Consider the following 20,513-nt stretch of genomic DNA (forward strand, 5'->3'; position numbering starts at 1 on the left):
CCTCTTTCTGAACTGCTGGGAGGGAGGAGAAGAGAGCAGAGAGGAGGGACATTCCTGCTGTCTCAGCTCAGTTCTGGTGGCCTAAATCTGTATCCTAGAGACGTGGCAGCTTCTGGGAGCTGTTGCAAGCAACATTTCCCTCCCTTGCACAGTGACTAATGGGAACCAGCTCCTGGTGTCTCTTGTTTGTATTAGGAAGCATCCTGGACTTTCTCTGATGTGAAAAATGCCTATTTTATGATTGACTTTTCGCAAATATTAAAATGAATATTATATGTGTTATGTTCAAAGTTATGCTGTGTTAATTTTCTTAAGTAGTGTGTTAAATATAGTTTTAGGTTATAACATAATGTTAAAATAGAAAGGATGCCATGGAAGATGCCTTTTTTTAAAGAAAGGACTCACACCAAGGTAGCAGCCACAGGACACCTAAATCTTTCAGAGAAAGAGAATTTATTGCTCTCTTATCAGAAGAAACAAACTTCTTCCTGCCTTGCTCAGGCATGAACACGCTGGTTAGGATTCAGAGGAAGAAGCTGACACTGCCCAGACAGAATCCTTTGTTTGAATGGAATTTATGCATCATGGATGAGGTGTATGAATATGCAACAGGCTGTTGTTCTAAGGGTTAATCCTCTGTTAATGTGGGTCCTTTTTCGAGCTTATTTTGCCCAGAAAGAGGTACTCAGACTGTCCATAACTCTTTGTTTTTATTGTCCCATATTGTCCTAATCCAAATTGTCCAAAATCATTATTACTCTAATTATATTACTATTTTTTATAATCATTTTTTTAGTATTGAACTTTTAAAATTTTAAAAACAAGTGATTGGCATTTTTCCCATCTGAGACGAACGTGTCATTAAATCCTGTTTGCTTATTCTGAATCCCTGCCCCCTCCTCTTCCAATGGTCTGCAGGGCTGTGCTTATTGGGCTGTTGTAATATTTAATGTGAGTTTCTGCATGGCTGGTGCAGCTGGCAGTGAGCTTTGACTCCTTGTACTGGCAGGGGATCTGCTGACCTGCTGCTCAGGCACTGAGCTTGCCTTGTCTTCACATCTTCTGAAAACCCTTGTGCCTGCCCAGGTCCTGCTCTGGACCAGTGAGCTGTGTGGCACTAGAGGCTCTCCAGCCTCTGGATATTGCACATCTGCTCCAGATTTCTCACTGATTCTTGGAAGGTGAAATAGCAGTGCAAATTGATGTAATTCCACAAGCTCTGGGTTTTCATGAGAGGAGAGCAGGTAGCTGCATAGTACTGCTGGGATCTGCACATGGATGAGGCTGCACAGCCAAGCCTTGTCCCTTGTCCCTTGTCCCTGTGTCCCTCCTCCCACTGCAAGGGGTGGGTTTGGGGAGAGGGCTCAGAGTCTGCATGGGAATCCTGCAGCTGAGCACAGAATGGTGTCAGTCCTGGTGGTTAATGTAAACTGGGCAGGCTGAGCACTGAGTACAATAATAAATGACTGGTAGTCGCTGCCACCAGGATCTGGCTTTCCTTTCCAGGGTGACTGTGGTGTGCAAAGCTGGAGTGTATCTGTAAAACAGCAGCACACAAGCTTTGGGGTAGGCAGTTTATTGCATTGGCTTGGGAATTGATGATTGCCTTCTCTGATCTGACATTCCTTCCTAGAGTGATACTTCGAATCAGAGAACTTTATTTTGCCAGAATTTTAAGCATTAAACATTTTACCTAAAAAAGCAACCTCAAGAATCCATGGCACATGACCAGGGTTGACAGCTCAGTAAAAACATGCATTAAGAAAATTCAAATATTAACTTCAAACTGTACCTTTTATAAACTCCATCTTACAGTACAGATAACAGAAAAACAACTGCTTTAGGACATCAGCATTACACCCACAAGTGTTAAAAGAAACAGGAAATGGGATATTAATGCAAGGCTGTGGTTTGTGGCAGCCATGTGCATTTAATGATCTGCAAAGGCTTTGCTCTGAGCACAGGTGCTCAGGGGTAGGTGCTGGAGTTTGGGAATCCACATACCTTGGACAAGCTCGCTCCTTTGGGCCCCAGCAGGTGGGATCCAGGGTGCTTTTGAAATCTGCCAAGGCACCCAAAGGCACCTGGCTGAGCCAGGAGTGATCCCTTCACTGAGCAGCAGCAACTTGCAGGGGTTCAGACAGTAATTTTTGCAGTGGTAAGGTAAGTAATTTTTGTAGTGGTTAGGTAAGTCATTTCTGAATCATATCAGAGCCTCAGCTTGCTTGTACCTGTTTGCAGAAACCTGGAAGTGCCACATAGCTGAGTGACAGCAGAGCTTATCACCAGCACAAGTAACTTAAGCAGTAAACATGGCACAGGGCTGCGAGGCATGCTTTGTGAGATTATAATCGAGACGCTGCTTCTGACACCTACAATCATTAGTTACAATAACCAGGAGCAAATTATTTTATCAGGAAATTAATTTGCTTTGGCAGCGACAAGCGTGTTAGCAAAGTGCTCGTGCAGGAATACCTCTGCAGCAATCCCAGGAAGTCAGGGCACTAAACGTGCATGGTTTGATGTCAGCAAATCTTGGTGACCTTTGTTTTTGAGAAGTGACAGTTCCAGTACTTTAAAGCATGTGTTTTGGGGCAGTTTACTAGGTTCTTTTTGGTAATGTGTGTGAAAAATGCCATACACATTTAAATTTTAAAAGTTGAATAGTAATAAAATGGTTATAGAAATAGTAATATAATTAGAGTAATAATAATTTTGGACAATTTGGATTAGGACAATATGAGACAATAACAACAAAGAGTTATGGACAGTCCAGGTACCTTTTTCTGGGCAAAATAAGCCCGAAAAAGGACCCACGTTAACAGAGGATTAACCCTTAAAAGCAACAGCCTGTTGCATATTCATACACCTCATCCATGATGCATAAATTCCATTCAAACACAGGATTCTGTCTGGGCAGTGTCAGCTTCTTCCTCTGAATCCTAATGGTGTCTTCAGGGATAAGCAAGGCAGTGTCCCAGTCTCTCTGCAAGTCCCTCACTGTCCCTGGGCCTTACCCGGGTCGGCAGAGAGTGGGGGGGGTGACCCCACCACGGCCGACTGCAGGGAGACACTCTCTGTGCCCCGAGGGTGCTGAGGGCACTCAGGCTGGTTGCCTTCGTTGCAGCAGAGACGACCGAGACGTCGGTGGAAGAGGAAAGGGGCCGACTCCCAGCAGGGGATATTCCAAGGTTTTATTAAGGAGTCCCGAGCAAGCTCCGATACCTCAGGGGCTTCCTGCCGAGAGCGCTGGGGGAAGTCTGGAGCTCACATTTAAAGGGGGGAGGAAACTAACATAGATAAAATCCTACTGACCAATAGGTATCTCTGGGGGATGGGTGCTGGGGGGATAGACATACAAAGCAGCGTATGGGGCAGGACTTGGGGGGTTGACCCTTGGCCCCTGGCTAATCACTCGACAACTTGGACCGAAACTTCTAGGTAGGGGGCTGGGATGTCGAGGTGACTGGCAGAGAGCCAGGGTGGGGGTTTTGGAGATCTTATCCCAGGAAAGGGATAACACGAGTAGAGGGAAAAGGAGGGGGGGGGGTATAGTCTGGGATAAACCATTTGGGAAAAACATGGGAATACAAAACCAACTACTTCAAGGTATTACAAAATATAAGAACGCACTACAACAAGGCAGGGAGAAGTTTGTTTCTTCTGATAAGAGAGCAATAAATTCTTTTTCTCTGAAAGATTCAGGTGTCCTGTGGCTGCTACCTTGGTGTGAATCCTTTCTTTATAAAAAAGTAACTTACATAGCATAGTTTCTATTTTAACATTATGTTATAACCTAAAACTGTATTTAACACACTACTTAAGAAAATTAACACAGCATAACTTTTGAACATAACACGTATAATATTCATTTTAATATTTGCAAAAAGCCAATCATAAAAAACACATTTTTCATAATGTGTATGGTGTGAATTTGGCTCTCCTTGTGGAGGTTGGATATCCCTCACCAGCACAAAGGTTACATTGCACAGTGATGGTTATGTTTGATGATACAGCTCAAATTATCTTTGCAGAACACAGCAGAGTTTGTGGTTTGTTGCACACAGCCCCCATTTTTGCCCTCAGAAAGATTTGGTACCTTGTGTGTCAAACCAGGCACCCAAAATAAATATCTGCTTCTTCCTTCATCTCCTGAGCTCCTGCATCTGTCAGATGCAGACTACACCACCCCGTCCTCCTCTGAGATGCTGGAGAAGATTCAGTTCAGCCCTGTTTCTTCAGCCCTCAGACTCTGTCATGACAGGCAGTGTTAAAAAGCTCACGAGGAAATTAATAATTCTGCCTGTGAGGCAGGCATGAGCAGCATGCAGGAAATGAGGCATGAGACCACACGCTGAATGATGAGGAGAGAACAGGGCACTGAATACCTGCTGGGTTTGGGGAGCATCATCATTGCATGCTCTGGTGGGAGCCTGAGTCCTTGCCTTGGACACTGAGCTTGGAAGCAAAACTACACTGCAGAGCATTTACAAAAGAGGGGACAAATTGAGGACGCTGTATTGAGCCTGAATTTGGCATTTCCTGACTGGTGAGTGCTTGACTTTGCAGCTAATCTTTCCACACTGTTTTTGGCATGCAATTATGAGTAGGTCTAATCAGTGTTTGTCAGAGCCTGGAATAGCAGGTGGGTGCATGCAGAAGATCCTCAGCACAGTAGGCTGAGAGTGCTCTAAGCAGCCTTTGTCCAGTCTGAAAGCTGTCTGAGAGATGGTAGAATCATTTAGGTTGGAAAAGATCGTTGAACCTAATCACTTAAAATCATTGATCCTTCTGTTTCCAGCTGCTCTTATCTTAGCAAGGGCATAAAAGTTCCTGTAAGGTGGAAGAGGGGTGGAACAGTCAGCAGTGGAAGGGAACACCTCAGTAAGAGATGAGGCTGCATGTGCCTGTGCTTGATTTCATAAAAGCTTGAGATCAGATAATCCTCTTTCCTATATACAGCCCTGCCTATTGTCTTGCTTTTTGTGGGCAAATGGAATTATAGACTGTAGAGCTTTTACATATATATATATATATATAAATTTTTTTAAAATAATTTTGTTGAACTTTCTTTCCAGCAAACACATATTTATATTATTACACTGCTGGAGCATTCTGATATCATTCTGATCTGCAAAGTGCCTGGGGTCTGGCAGTGTTTTTCTGCATCTTACTAAAGGATTTAAAGCAAGTGGAAAGGGAAAAGCAAAGCACACAGAAAGAAAATAGATTAAAGCCTTGTTGTTGTGCTGTGCTTGCAACTGGGCAAGTGAACCTGCTTAACTAATAATGGTGAGGCAGCTCAGCCAGCAGATCAAACCAGTGCTTTTGAGCAGCATGTGCATCTCTGGGCTCGTATCCCACTGAAACAGCTTCTCTCTGTGATGTATCCTCAGGCACAGCTTCTGGTCTGTGGCTGAATTAAGTCAATGTTTTGAGAAGTTTTATAGGAGATTCAGGGTGAGGTGTCCATGGCCTGCCTGACTTTTCCAGGAGTGCAAGACTTCCGAAAGTCAGACTTCCAGCTGGAAAAAAAACCATATCTAACTCTCCCTATTGTTTTGTTTAACAATTCATGAACAGTAGTCTGCACTGGGAAAGGGACTCCATGCCCTCAGTGATAGCTGTGTTGATAAGGGAGAATGGTATTGTATTTGCATTGCCCCAAACGAAGGCGGGAATGATGCATCTGACTCCATGTTCTCAGAAGGCTGATTTATTATTTTATAATGCTGTATTATATTAAAGAATACTATATTATACTAAATAATACAGAGAGGATACTTACTCAATGCTAAAAAGATAATAATGAAAACTGGTGACTCTTTCCATAATCCCAACACAGCTTGGCCCCAGCTGGCCAATGAGGAAAGGAACTCACAGCAGAATCCAATGGAACAATCACCTGTGGGTGAACAATCTCCAAACACATTCCACATGTGAGCACAACACAGGAGAAGCAAATGAGACAAGAATTGTTTTCCTTTTTCTCTGAGGCTTCTCAGCTTCCCAGGAGAAAAATCCCGGGCAAAAGGATTCTTTCAGAGAATGTGAATGCCACAGAACAGGGACCTGAGAAAGCCCTTCTTGGTTGTGTTTTAAAATTAGGCTTCTGGATTAGTCTCAGTGATTCAAGTGTAGAGCTGCTGTGTCCTGGTGTCCCTGTGGAGCTCTGCTTTAGTGTGGTACATTAATGCTGCCCTCCAGTTGTTCTGTGTGCAGCTCTGTGTCACAGAGATGTGGCTTTTGCCAGGACCCAGATGCTCTTAGGATAATTTGGAAGCATGAAGGCTATTTCTCTCCCCCTTACAGGAACTTCATGCTGCTATCAAAGGGGATTAAAGCTGCCTTTAGTCGAAACTCCAGAAGATTTCAGGAGCACAAAACTGCTAGCCCTGCTGTGAATGCTCTGCACATGGCAGAAACCAGTGTGAAGTTTGATTATTTTGTCAATGAGAATCTCCTGTATTACAGAAATTGTCTTTCCCTCCCTTCTAGTCTTGAGCTTCCTTTCCTTTTTTCTTTCTAGCTTGGTGCTGCACAAGGCTTCCTTTTTCCTGTAGGAAGGAACAACTGGGTAATTGAAATGGAACACTAGTGAGGATTTTTTAATGTGAAAGTCAGCATTAATTAGTCGGGTCAGGTGTAATTAGCTTCCTCATCTGTCACTGCTTCTCTCCAACTTGCCAATGACTTTCTTTCTTCTAGATGTCCCTGGAAAAGAGCTGTCTTGTGGGAGCTGCATGGGTGTTTTCCCTGGTTGAGGTGCAAGCGAATGACAATCCCTGTGGGGCTGTTGGGGCTTGAGCTGGATCTCGCTTGCAGGAAGCCTGTTTGCTTTGGAAATAGCAGAGGGAAGCCCAGCAAATCTATATGCCTACCCAAACCAGCTGAATCAGTGCCTCTTCTCTAAAGAAACAGACCCAGGGCTCCAAGGAGTGCTCTAATCCTCTGCCTCTTTCAACCTGGCGCAGGCTAAGCTTGCTCAGAAGTGAGGCAGAGCTTTAATGAAGGCTGCAGGATTAAGTTCTCTGTGTGTATCCTGGAGCTGAAAAAGTAATTGGGCTATGATTCAGTGCTGAGAGTCTCTGGATAGCATGAGAAGTGATGGAGGGAAAACAGGCCAGCCCTCAAGTGAAATTCAAGCAGAAAAAAAATGCATTTCAATCCCCTTCTGGATGATTTGAGGGTTTATCTTCCCCACCAGTTCAATTTGCCATGTTTTGGGTTGGATAGGCTGTCACCCTGATCCAGGCAGGGTCTGAGGAAGGTGGCAATGCCAGATGAGTGCCAAGGGCAGTGCTAAGTGTGCCATGTCTGGCTTTGGAGCTGAACCAGCTCTCCTGGAGGGGGTTCAGAGCTGTGGATGCAGGCAATATGTGCACCCTTTGTGCAGAGGGAGGCTGGCACTGCTGGGGACAGTGCAGGTGCCACCCACCCTGCCCATGCCTCTGTCCCAGAACAATTCCTTGATCCTTCCCTCAGTTCCCATGTGAGTGTGTACAGGGGCTTCTCCAGAAATTTCCGTGCTGGAGTTCACATCAGTACCAGAATTTGTGCCAGTCTGCAGCTAGAGTGTAACACATGTTGGTCACCAGACATTATAGGTGCCCACGTGTTACAAATTGGGGTTTGCAGTCCAGACCATGACAACTGATGAGCAAATCAGAGGGAGATACCTTAGAACTGATCCCATCCTTGAGTTGAGGATTTAGCTCTTGGTTAAGAAAGAAGATGCTGTAATCCCTTTTCTGCTGCCTTATTATTATGTTGCTCTCTCTCATTTCCCTTTCTTGTCACATGCAAGCTCTTCTGTCTCAGGATAAGAATCTTTTCCCTCCTTCTCTTCAGTAACTCAATAAAATGGGAAATTATTATGGCTCTTTACCTCTCTTTCTAAAGAGAGAGCACATATCCTTTTTCAGATCTCACAGTAATTCCATTCCCCCAGCCAGTGGGAGAAAAGTCAGGGGTAGAGGGGAGGTAACTGCAGGTACACACCCAACCTGCCCAAGTGAGGTTACACCTGAGCTCCTGCAGCATCAGTCTACAGTAATGAAATAATTGTGGCTCTTTGCCTCTCTTTCTAAAGAGAGAACACATATCCTTTTTCAGATCTCACAGTAACTGCATTCCCCAGGCCAATGGGAGAAAAGTCAGGGGTAGAAGGAAGGTAACTGCAGGTACACACCCAACCTGCCCAAGTGAGGTTACACCTGAGCTCCTGCAGCATCAGTCTACACTAATGTGGAGTTCTAGCTTGGCTGTCCCTTACAGGCTGAAGGGAACAGTCCCTGGCAGCTGAGTGGTGGATGGGGGTCCCACACCAGCTATAGGAGCCCTATCTTCCTCTCCTTAGACCTGACAGTAGATTTCCCCCAGCTATTTATAGCAGTATTCATCTTCCCCATGAAATGTTCATGTTTGTGCACACTGTGATGGTGTTCACAGGGGTCTGAGGATGAGGGAAGAGATGAGGATCTGACTCCATGTTTCAGAAGGCTTGATTTATTATTTTATGATATATATTACATTAAAACTATACTAAAAGAATAGAAGAAAGGATTTCATCAGAAGGCTGGCTAAGAATAGAATAGGAAAGAATCATAACAAAGGCTTGTGGCTTTGACAGAGAGTCCAAGACAGCTGGACTGTGATTGGCCATTAATTAGAAACAACCAACGTGGGCCAATCACAGATCCACCTGCTGCATTCCACAGCAGCAGATAATCAATATTTACATTTTGTTCCTGAGGCCTCTCAGCTTTTCAGGAGAACAAATCCTAAGGAAAGGATTTTTCATAAAAGTTGTCTGCAGCACACTGAGCCAGAAGCGCACACACACCCTCACACCTGCACCCACACTTGCACACATCAACCCCTCTGAAAACTCACTGGATGCCTGGCAAAGGTGAGCACTGTGAGCTGGGGCTGACAAGGTGCTGTGTTTGGGGGTCTGGTTAGGAGGCAAAGCCATAAATAGCCAGGGGAAATCTATTGTCAGTTCTAAGGAGAGGAAGATAGCACTCCTTTGCATTTTGTATCTGGTAGCATGAACCATTCCTGGATGTGAGAGCCAGGTTAGCTAATTAAGTGTTCATGCTGCTGCAGGGTGAGCAACATACTGTGAATCCCTGCTGCAGTCTCCTTGCCTGGTGCTCCTGGAGCCATGCAGAGCCTTCCTCTGCCACAGCACTGGGCCCTGGCACTGTCACTTGAACCTCTCCCTCTCTGGTTCCTCTGCCAGGCAGAATGTGGGATGCCCCATGACAAGGTTGTTGTTTCAGTGGCTGCAGCAGATCTGTGGGGTTTGGAAGGAGCGATGCTTTCCTCCTGAGGGAACTGGAGTGTCCTGGCTCTGCTGCTGCGGGTCTGTGGATTCACAGCTGTGCCTGTGACACCACTGCTGGGTCTTGCTGACTGCTCTATCTGTGTGCAGGTGCTGGACATGGACACAGAGGATGACCCATTGTTACAGGATGCCTGGCTAGAGGAGGAAGATGAAGATGTGGCCTTCAGCTCCCGGAAGAGGCGTGAGGGTGCTCTGTTGTGTGGGAAAAGCCCGTGCAGAGTCAGGCCCCTGTGTGTCACACTGCCTATGTCTGGCTTCTGGAATATTGTTGGCTGGGTGTTTACCAACCCCTACTGTGCTGGCTTCATCCTTTTCCTGGGCTGTGCCATCCCTGCTGTGCTTGCTGTCGTCATGTTCCTCCACTACCCCGCCCTGGACATTGACATCTCCTACAACGCTTTCGAGATCCGCAACCACGAGTCCTCGCAGCGCTTCGACGCCCTCGCCTTGGCCCTCAAATCCCAGTTTGGCTCCTGGGGGAGGAACCGCCGGGACCTGGCTGACTTTACCTCAGAAACCCTGCAGAGGCTCATCTTTGAGCAGCTCCAGCAGCTCCACCTCAACGCCTCCCACCTCGGGGTGAGCGCGCGGGTGAGGCGCAGCCCCGCGGAGGGCAGGGGGAGCTCCCTGCAGCCCCAGCCCCACCCCAGCACAGCAAACCAGAGCTCCAGAGTTGGGAGGGGAGCCCCACGCTGGGACTACTCCAGCACCTACATCAGTGCTAACACACAGACTCACGCTCACTGGCGCATTGAGCTCATTTTCCTGGCTCGGGGCGACTCTGAGAACAACATCTTCACCACGGAGCGCCTGGTCACCATCCACGAGGTGGAGCGCAAGATCATGGACCACCCTCGCTTCCGTGAATTCTGCTGGAAGCCCCATGAGGTCCTGAAGGACCTGCCCCTGGGTTCTTACTCCTACTGCTCCCCTCCCAGCTCCCTCATGACCTACTTCTTCCCCACTGAGAGAGGAGGGAAGATTTACTACGATGGCATGGGACAAGACCTTGCTGACATCCAAGGTGAGCTGAGGGCCACAGGCAGGGGCTGGCATGCTCAAGGAATGCCTCTCCTCAGGTTCTGTCAGGACCCAGGACATCCCTCTGGCTGTCCAGGATGGCCAAGACCCCTGCCAGGGGGCTCAGAGACCCTGGCACAGAGCCCAAGATGCCCCTGTGGGTTTGATTATGACCTGTGGAGCAAGTTACCAACCTTATATGAAGATCTGCAAGCCATGACAAATTAAGTAGAATGATAGTGAATTTATCACAAGGTGAAAAAGTAGATTTTGGGGTTTTTAGAATGGGGATCCAGGAGGGCAAGATGGAGGGATCTGGGCATGTCCAGCCTTTCTCCTTCTTCTTCTTGGCCTCCATCTTCTGCTGTGATGGTGGCACTTACAGATTGGTTTAGAGTAGAAGCTCACTGTCTGACACAGGTGATAGGTATTGGACAGTAATTGTAAACATTGTACATGTAGTTTTTAGTATAAAGACATAACCACAAGACCACCCCAGGGGCAGGCAGAGTGCCTGGAACTGTCCTGCTGAGTGGAACTCAGCAGGGCAGGAGAAAGAATTTTCCAGATAAGATACAATAAACAACCTTGAGACTGAGAAATGAAGAGCCCTGACTCCTTCTTCAAGCACGGGGCTGGGAAAAGAGACTTTGGAACTTTTCTCGGGGTCATTCTGAGCAGCTAAAGATCCCAACAAGGTTCAGGCAGTCAATGGTGTGCAGCTAAGAGGAGTGGCTTCCTTGTATGGAGAGGAAGATGCTGCTGGGCTGTGCCTTGAGGAATTGTCTTTTCCGCACCAGGGCCCCTTTTTCAACCCTTCAACTCCAGTCACAGGTCACACAGACCCCCACAGGCAAGTGAGAGGGACAAGTGAAGGGGTGTCCTGCATGGTACAGATGTCTTCTACTGACCCTTGTCCCCTGTAGATGACTGTGGTTCACTGGAGCAATACCAGGAGCTTGAAAAAACAGATAGGGATGAGCTTCCCTACACGACAGAGCAGATTAAAGAGGTCTGTGGGCTGTTCTGGCAGCTTGTGAGTCACCAGCTGGAAAGGTTCCTATAAGGAGAGGAGGAAAAAGGCCCTGCCTCCTCCTCCCAGCTCTGTACCTTGTGCTGTGCACCTCTAGTAGAACAGAGGCTCTGGGTGGTGACAAAGAGGTGACTCATGAGGAGTCTGTGGGTGTGCTGTGGCTGTGGGATGTACCCTCCATCTGTCTCCCGAGCCAGGCTGCAGAGGGTCGCTGTCCAGGAGCCATGCAGGGAACAAGCAAAGGATTAAGTCCATCTGCTCCAGTAACGGTTCTGCTACCAAAACAGGAAAGAGCACAGGTCCTGGTCTTTCTGGTCCAAACTCTAGGGAACTGGATTTTGGGAATAGATAGGCAGCGTCTCTTAGTCAGAACTAGCTGAGTGCCTCCATCTCTGCAACCCTCACACCATCAGATAGCAGAGGTGCCAGGTCACAGCAGAGCCAGGACTCCTCTTCCATGGGCATTGCTTAGTTCTTGTGCTTCCAGGTGTAATGGAGAAAATATTGTCCCAGTGTAAGAGAAGGAAGAGCGTGCAGCAGTGGGGGTGTTGATCAGGATGGTGTTGGCTGGGGGTGCTGTAGTTCAGGTCAGTCACGTGGAAGATGTGTCCCTGATGAGGCAGTAACACAGGCAGTCACAGAACAGAAGTGGGATGTGAGTCTTTGCAATCCACGTTTTCCTGGCCCTCCTTGCTCTCTGGAAGGCAGCAGCAGTCAGCATTGCTCTGAGGAAGGACAAGATGACTCCCAGCTTCCCCGTGGCACACTGCATCCCGTGCTCTCTGGAAGGCAGCAGCAGTCAGCACTGCTCTGAGGAAGGACAGGATGACCCCCAGTTTCCCCGTGGCACACTGGATCCCGTGCCTTGCTGAGACAATCAAGCAGCACCTAACAAAAGTGGCACTGCTTTCTCCTGCAGGGTCCCTGGAGCTGGCCATGACCCACCCCGAATTCTACTGGTATGTGGATGAGGGCTTGTCTGCTGAGAACAAGAAGAGCTCCCTGCTGAGGAGTGAGATCCTCTTCGGGGCCCCACTGCCCAACTACTACTCGGTGGAGGATCGCTGGGAGGAGCAGCGCCGCAAGTTCCAGAACTTTGTCATCACCTACGTGGCCATGCTGGCCAAGCAGTCCACGAGGTGAGGGGAGGCTGTGGGCAGGGCAGGTGGGAGTGCACAAGAGCAGGGAAGGGCTCAGGATGGAACAGACCTTGCAGGGTAAAAGCTCTGTCTTGTGTTTGTGGGGTTCCCAGATGAAGGGGGGAACGATGCACCTGACTCCATGTTCTTAGAAGGATAATTTATTATTTTATGATACTATATTATACTAAACTGTTATAGTAATCTCCTCAAGCTAGGTCTAATAAGCTTTTGGAGGTCTGTAATACACCCAAGATAGCTCAGCACCCTTGGAGGCATAAAATCAGCAGGATGGCTTTTGTTGCAGTGTTAGAAACAAAAAGGTTTCATGAAAGGCAAAATAACAAACAGAGAAAAGCCAAGCCAGGCACCAGAGGTTCTTGTTGCTGGTAAAACACCTTACAAAAGTGATTAGTTTCTTTGTTCACTTCTTTTTTTATTAAATTGCAGAGGTGGGACTTTCTGGCTTCTGTTTAATTAGCTATCCTTAAGTTTGAGGTGAGGTCTCTTAGACTTATGAAGTAGCTTTTTCACTTAATTGAGAAGAGAAATTTTTGGGCTTTTTTTATTTTTGAGGAGACAAAAGATAGTTTTGTCACTCTATCAACAAGAGGCACACTCCTATACTAAACTATACTAAAGAATACAGAAAGGATACTTACAGAAGGCTAAAAAGATAATAATGAAAACTTCTGACTCTTTCCAGAGCCTGGACACAACTTGGCCTGATTGGCCATTAAGTCAAAACAATTCACATGAAACCAATGAAACAAACACCTGTGGATAAACAATGTCCAAACACATTCCAAAGCAGCAAAACACAGGAGAAGCAAATCGGATAATTATTGTTCTCCTTTTTCCCTGAGGCTTCTCAGCTTCCCAGGAGCAACATCTTGGGCAAGGGGATTTTTCCAGAAAATATGAATGTGACAGCTCTGCCTTAAAGTTCACACCAGGGCAGAAGTGCCTATTCTGTTCTATTCTATTCTATTCTATTCTATTCTATTCTATTCTGTTCTGTTCTGTTCTGTTCTGTTCTATTCTATTCTATTCTGTTCTGTTCTAGTCTATTCTATTCTATTCTGTTCTCTGATAGCCATGTTCCATTTGGCTTCACTGGGAAGGCACCAGGCACAGAAGGCTTGACATGCTAGCCTGGACTGCTGGTCAGGCTTGAACAGTGGCCATGGCATAATGCTCCAGATGAAAAAGCATCTCCATTGAAATGGGCTCAGCCACAGAGCTGTGAATGATGGTGGGGAGTATATGGCAGAAAACTACTCATATGCTTCCCTTTACTGCCACTTCCACATGCCAGAGACACCAACAGAGACAATGAAAAGGGGACAAAGTTTGAATCTACTGCCTGTCTTTCCACTGAGAGCTTGTCTGGCATAGGATCTTTTTGCTTCTGTCTTACAAATCCACTTCCACTAGCTCAAACAGAACTTTCTTCCTGCTCTGAATTTGGCCACTACTGGTGTGATGCAGGGGATGAAAGTCTTTACTCAAGGCTGCTCAACCTGTGGATCAAATTCTGCTTTTTGTACAGAGAGGTGGGGAAGGGAGTCTCAGGGCAGGATAAGTTTCAGGAAGTGCAGGCTTTTTTCACTGCCAGGTTCTTGGTTGAACAGAGCTTTGCTCAGTGCTTGTGAGAGAGAGAGATGATAAAATAGAGCTAAAAGAGCATTCCAGTACTCAGGCAGGTGACAGAAGGCTGTGTGTCCCAGTCTCTGTGCCTTCTTAGACTCCAGCTTCCTGCTGCCCTGAGTCTTGGTGCTTCCCAGAGTGAAGGGATGCTGATCTTCAAAAGCAGGTTGGAGTGCAGGCAGCCACAGAGCATTCTCAGCAATGGGCTGGGAAAGCAGATTGTGATTCTGACAAGCCAAAAAGGAATTGAGGCCAAGGCTCAGTTCCAAAGCTCAGATCCCTGATAGCTTCCTGTGGTGCAGCATTATTGTAGTCCTGGTTAAATTATGTTGGATTATTTTTGCTCTGAGCCTGCTTCCAGAGGCAGAACCTGGTAAATCATATAATTTCTGATTAATCTCTCCCTCTGCCTGCATCCACAGTGCTAATATAATAAGCAATGATTAGGATTCCAGATGGAATTGGCTTTGAAGGCTCCAGGAACTGTCTATTAGTACCTAAGACCCACCATGCAGTGGAGCAGTTTTAAAAATATTAGACCTCCTCTTTATTTTTTTCCCTTCCCTGTATGAATTTCACCTCCAGAAGCAGCTTTGTTCAACCTGCTCTCAGTGCTCTGTTTTCTCAGAGAACTGCCAGGTTATTAGAGCAGTGACCTCCTTTGGCTGTGGAGGAGCTACTGTGCTTCAAACCACCTGGCTCTGCTCCTTTTGTGCTCAACTATTCCTCTTCTTTCATATCTCCCCACCCCAGCAAAGTCCAGGTGCTGTATGGAGGGACAGATCTGTTTGACTATGAAGTGAGGAGGACTTTCAACAATGACATGTTGCTGGCCTTCATCAGCAGTAGCTGCATCGCTGTCCTGGTCTACATCCTCACCTCCTGCTCAGGTATGCTGGAGTCACCTGTTCTAACACAAATCCAAATGTGCCCTGGCTCTCTGTGTTGAGGCTGAGGAGAGGCTGATGCCCTGGCACCAGTGTGGCACTGCAGCATGCAGAAGGGCAAGTCTGATTCTCCAGAGCAGAGATTTATGGGCAGGGTGAGGGAAAGACTCACAGGAGGTCAGGAATGAGATGCAAATGCCAGTCTTGGTAACACTGGCATAACTTTGATGTGATTTTTTGCATGAGCCTCGTGGGAAGGAGTCTGCAAGCAGTACTCCTGCAGCCCTGAACTGTTCTCTGTCTCCAACACACTCATGGGAACCAGTATCCCAAAGGGGCAGATGGGAGGTGTTTGTTATGCTAGGGGTGGCCAGAGATATTATTTTTTTTCCGTGTTTCTTTTCTGCTGTAGTGTTTCTGTCATTCTTTGGCATTGCCAGCATTGGGCTGAGCTGCCTGGTGGCTCTGTTCCTCTACCATGTGGTGTTTGGGATCCAGTATCTGGGTATACTCAATGGTGTGGCTGCCTTTGTCATCGTGGGGATTGGTAAGCTCATCTTTACTCAAAGCCTTCAGTGCTTCACCTGTGCTGCCTTGCCCTGCCTTCTGTCTGCAGGAGAGAAGAAGGTGATGGTGGCAAATGCAGATTGAATTTTCAGGCCCTTTTCTGTTACCTATAAATTTAATATTTGCAGTTCAAATATCAAGGGGTGTGAAAAACGCCAATCACTTGTTTTTAAAATTTTTAAAGTTTCATAGTAATAAAATGGTTAGAAAAATAGTAATACAATTAGAGTAATAACAATTTGGACAAATTGAATTAGGACAATATGGGACAATAAATACAAAGAGTTATAGACATCTGGGTACCTCTTTCTGGGCAGCACAAGCCCAAGAAAGGACCCACGTTAACAGAGGATTAGCCCTTAAAAGCAACAGCCTGTTGCATATTCATACACCTCATCCATGACGCATAAATTCCATTCAAACACAGGATTCTGTCTGGGCAGTGTCAGCTTCTTCCTCTGAATCCTGACAGTGCCTTCAAGGTGGGAAGAAGTTCGTTTCTGCTGATAATGGAGCAATAAATTCTTTTTCTCTGAAAGATTCAGGTGTCCTGTGGCTGCTGTCTTGCTGCGAGTCCTTTCTTTAAAAAAAGTATCTTACATAACAGAGTTTCTATTTTAACATTTTGTTATAACCTAAAACTATATTTAACACAGTACTTAAGAGAATTAATACAGCATTACCTTCTAACACAACACATATCATATTCATTTTAACATTTGCGAAAAGCCAATCATAGAATGCATGCATTTTTCACAAGGGGGAAATCAGATTTTCAGCAGGTGTCACCTCTGTGAGCAGAGTACCAACATCTCTGCTGTCTTTTTCCAGGAGTTGATGATGTCTTTGTTTTCATCAACACCTACCGCCAAGCCACGCACCTCAAGGACCTGCGACTGCGCATGATCCACACGATCCAGACAGCAGGGAAAGCCACCTTCTTCACCTCCCTGACCACAGCTGCAGCTTATGCTGCCAACATCTTCTCTCAGGTACCCTGTACCTTTGGAATTTGGGGTTTCAATGTCTGCCAAAGGGCCTAATTGATCAGGAAGCTGACAACACCATCTGTCCTCTCCTTGAGCACAGTGGGCTGCCAGAGCTGCTTCTCACAGGGCTGTCTCTTACTTGCTGTTAAAGTAGTGGATTGTCCAAGGAAATACTTCTGTGCTGTCACAGTGCAGCTGGTCTGTAGCTGGACAAGGTAAATCTGGCCATAACAGAAATCCAATTTGGTCAGCCTGGTTCATTCTAGAAAAGAAATAAAACAAGTCCTTGAATGAGCAATCATTGGTTAGATTTGAACTCAAACAGAGATCTGTCTAAACAGGTCAACCCCTGTGGCAGGGAGGAATGATGGGGAGGACTCCATCTTATCAGAAGGCTAATTAATTACTTTATTATAATATATTATTCTATACTATATTACATTACATCTAAACTGAATCTGCCAAGCACTCAACTGAATTCCACTGATTCACACCTAGCCCTGATAAGCCAAGGAAACAAAACCCCATCACTGTGGGTAAGCAATCCCCATATTGCATTCTACTTTGGCACAAATACAGGCACAGCAAATGATAAGAATTGTTTTTCTTTTCTCTGATGTTCAGACAATGTGAAACCCAGAAATAATTCTTGGGAAGAATTGTGCCTTGCTTTTCTCTGTGAAGAGAAACGTGGTGACAGAGATCTCATCCAATCACATTCCTTCTAGAATGCAGACATACCACTGGTCAAGGAGCTGGGGCAGTGTTAAGACCCAGACCAATCTTGTCTAACCCTGGGAGTTTTAAACCCCCTATATAAGGAAGTTTCCATAATAAACCATTGCTGTTGTCACATGGATCTCGGAGAGTCTGTGTTGTCTCTGTCTCCAGCCAACGACCCCACGTAACACTGGGGTCAAACAGGCTCTGTTTCAGTGCTTTACCTACCAGGTTTGCTGATTTTCATGGCTGAGGTCAGTGTGTGTTATTCTCAGGCTCCCCCAGACATCTCTTCCTTGCCTGCTGTCTCTTCAGCAATCCTGCCCCAGCTGATCCCTGTCACTGATGGTGGAGACAGGAATGTGACGTACACACACTGAAGTTCATGAGGCAACAGCCAACCTTTGTTGAAGCACACCCTCTTTTATAGGGGCCTTGAATATCCCGTGCTTACAGAGAGGATTGGACAAAGGTCTTAACTCTGCCCAGCTAACTGGCCAATGATATGGGTGCATTCCTGATTCAAAGGGACTGGATGGGGTCCCCTTGTTTGAACTTGAATTTAGCCTATCAGTATTGTGTCCAGGGACTTGTTTGCTTCACTTCTCTACCAAGCTAGGCTGGTTGAGTAAGTGTCTGTCATGGCCAAATTATTTGTGCAGCTATAGACCAGCTATAACCTTCACAGATCCCAATCCCATGTTCTCTCTCTTCCATGTAGATCCCAGCTGTGCATGACTTTGGACTCTTCATGTCCCTGATTGTGTCCTGCTGCTGGGTAGCTGTGCTCTTCACCATGCCAGCTGCTCTTGGAATATGGACCCTCTATGTGTCCCCATTAGAGAGCTCCTGCCAAGCCAGGTGAGCCCTGGAGCCTGTGGGTGAGAAGCTGTGGAATTCACAGTCAAGGAGGTTTGCAAATTCCTTCCCTATCATCTCAGTTTATCCTCATTCCCCTCAGGCAGCTTGGCTTTGGCTCTGACAGAAGGGAAATTTAAGTTCTGCCATTCCAGATTCGAGCAAAATGGAAGGGTCAAGTCCCAGTCTCATTCTCTCTCAGTCAGTTCTCTTGGTTGAATGCTATGGAGTGAGTATTGGACCATTTGTTTCCATTTGACCATTTGACAGCTAAACCTTCACGTGGTGGAGATGCAAGCCCTGCAAGGCAGACAGGTCCCCACTGCTCCTGCCAGTGAGCACCAGCAGGACATGGAGATTTGTGTTTGAAAGTCAGCACATTTCCTTTTCCCCTGCTCTTCAGCACTGCAGGTGACCTGGAATGATTTTATTAATTAGCAGGGACATGAACTGCTGAAACTCCCATCACTCAGCACCCAGGGTCCAGGCTCAGCCCTGCTCTGTGCATCCAGCCCAGCCCCTGCCCTCTCAGCACTTAGCAATGGAATTTGCTCCTGGCAGCCCCTGTTGTCTTCCCAAGCAATTGGAGCAGGTTGTTCCTGTGCTCCTTGCCACTGAAGGAGCCCACTGGTAACTCCCCACAGGGTGTGTGGCTTTAAACTCTTGCCTTTGTCTCCTTTCCTGCTTCAATCCAGCTGCAGTCAGAAGTGCACCAAAAAGAGTGCCTTGCACCTGGCTGAAGATCTCTTCATTGCCTCAGCAGCCCCCTCCAGAGCAGGCAGAGAGACCCTTCCCTACCTTGATGATGACATCCCACTGCTCAGCGTGGAGGAGGAGCCTGGTAAGTGTTTTCTGTGTGTGCCTTTAGGGGATCACACTGCCCTCTTCATCCTGCAGTTCTCCCTGCCCCTGACACTGGTCCTTGCCTCAGTTCCCTGAACTGTAAGCTGGAGATGGTGTCATCATGGGAAGGTGTAGGAGTCAGGACTCAACATTCTTTGTAAGTTTGCTTTGAGATCTTCAGTGGGTGTCAATGCATGCTTTCTTAACTGGTTTGCTGATTCTCTTGGGTCCACTGTGGTGTGCTTTCTGTCTGGAATCACTGATTGTGATGTGGAAGTAGCCATGAAACATCTAATCCATAACACCAGGACAGCTCACCATGGAGCAAAGTTTTCCCCTCTTCCCTGCAATTTGGAGCACTGTGTTTGGGAAGCAGGAGAAAGAGCACTGTTGTTCTCCAGCATCAGCCCCCTAGGGCAGCTCCTTCATCGTGGCATGAAGAGAGCAGTGACTCGCCTGAGATCACATAAGCAATCTAGAAAAAAAACCCCAGAAATTCCCTATCTGTTGTTAGCAGGAGATAATCCTTCCAGCACAAGGAAAAGGTGCTTACAGGGTCGTGCTCTCTTGTACTTGGCTTTTAAAACTCGCTGGAATCTCTTCCTTTTAAACCCCCCAACAGCAGTGGTCAGGGCAGTGAGTAACTTTCAGGCCTAGAAGCAAACTGGAGCTGGAGATAACTGAATCAATTCCATGGCATGTGCAGAGCCCTTGCTGCAGAGTGGGCTCTGAGATGCCTTGGACAGGCAGGCACAGAAGCTCTGGCTGTGGCTCTGTGCTGCAAGAGTTCTCCTTGGTGTGCCAGAGCCACATGCAATGGTGATTTATGGAAATAATCCCTCTGTTCCCTGCAAACAGCAGAATGTTTTCCTCCAGGGTCCCTGGGCATGAGGGAGCTGTGAAGAAGCAAAGCAGCTTGTTCCAGTCACTGACCAAGCGTGGTTTGTGGGTTGGCTGTGAGTGTGCCAGGCATGCTTCATCCCCCCACAGTGTGGGAGCATTGGGGGATAGGATGGTCAGGATGGATGGAAATGAGAGATCTCTGGAGCCAGGGCTTGGAACTTGGGGTTTATTGCAAAGGGCCTGGGTGCAGGGCCCTGCTGGGAGCTGCTCAGAGCAGGGCTGAGAGAAGAGAGGGGGAGAGAGGATGATTGAGAGGGTAAGAAAGTAAAAGAGGCAAGAGAGCAAAAGGGGTAAGAGAGCAAAGTTCCCGTTCCAATACAATAAATCTTCTTCTGTGTTTCTCACTAACCAATCTAGTACAAGATACAAATCCTATAGCATTTACACACAGCCTATAAGAATCATTACATTACCATCCTGTGTTACATTTTAAACCCTAAAAACTCCTCTTTGGGCCCCTTCTGCCAAGCTGGCAGGGTCTGCTCTGACCCTTGGGCCTGTCTGCAAGCAGAGGGTGTTGTTCCATCAAAAGAGGATTACTTTCAGCTGGCC

The 20,513-nt window shown here is 46.8% G+C and overlaps 1 protein-coding gene across 2 annotated transcripts in view; it reads left to right on the forward strand.

Annotated features, from left to right (window-relative positions):
• DISP3 (dispatched RND transporter family member 3) overlaps positions 1-20,513 on the forward strand; it is a 48,855-nt gene that overhangs the window by 8,030 nt on the left and 20,312 nt on the right. Inside the window, exons 1-8 of one of the 2 annotated variants that reach the window (XM_071448787.1) lie at positions 4,192-4,549; positions 9,440-10,376; positions 12,325-12,544; positions 14,948-15,084; positions 15,494-15,628; positions 16,480-16,640; positions 18,079-18,218; positions 18,911-19,056. In XM_071448787.1, the coding sequence (XP_071304888.1) occupies positions 9,449-10,376; positions 12,325-12,544; positions 14,948-15,084; positions 15,494-15,628; positions 16,480-16,640; positions 18,079-18,218; positions 18,911-19,056 (1,867 nt within the window). In that variant the 5' untranslated portion in view covers positions 4,192-4,549; positions 9,440-9,448. Of the gene's footprint in view, positions 1-4,191; positions 4,550-9,439; positions 10,377-12,324; positions 12,545-14,947; positions 15,085-15,493; positions 15,629-16,479; positions 16,641-18,078; positions 18,219-18,910; positions 19,057-20,513 lie in introns of those variants that run through there. The other variant, XM_071448788.1, reaches the window with a different exon arrangement.

The sequence above is a fragment of the Agelaius tricolor genome, unplaced genomic scaffold (assembly GCF_023055355.1).
Source record: "Agelaius tricolor isolate 1412-34295 unplaced genomic scaffold, bAgeTri1.0.p SCAF_28, whole genome shotgun sequence".
NCBI classification, from domain to species: Eukaryota; Metazoa; Chordata; class Aves; order Passeriformes; family Icteridae; genus Agelaius; species Agelaius tricolor.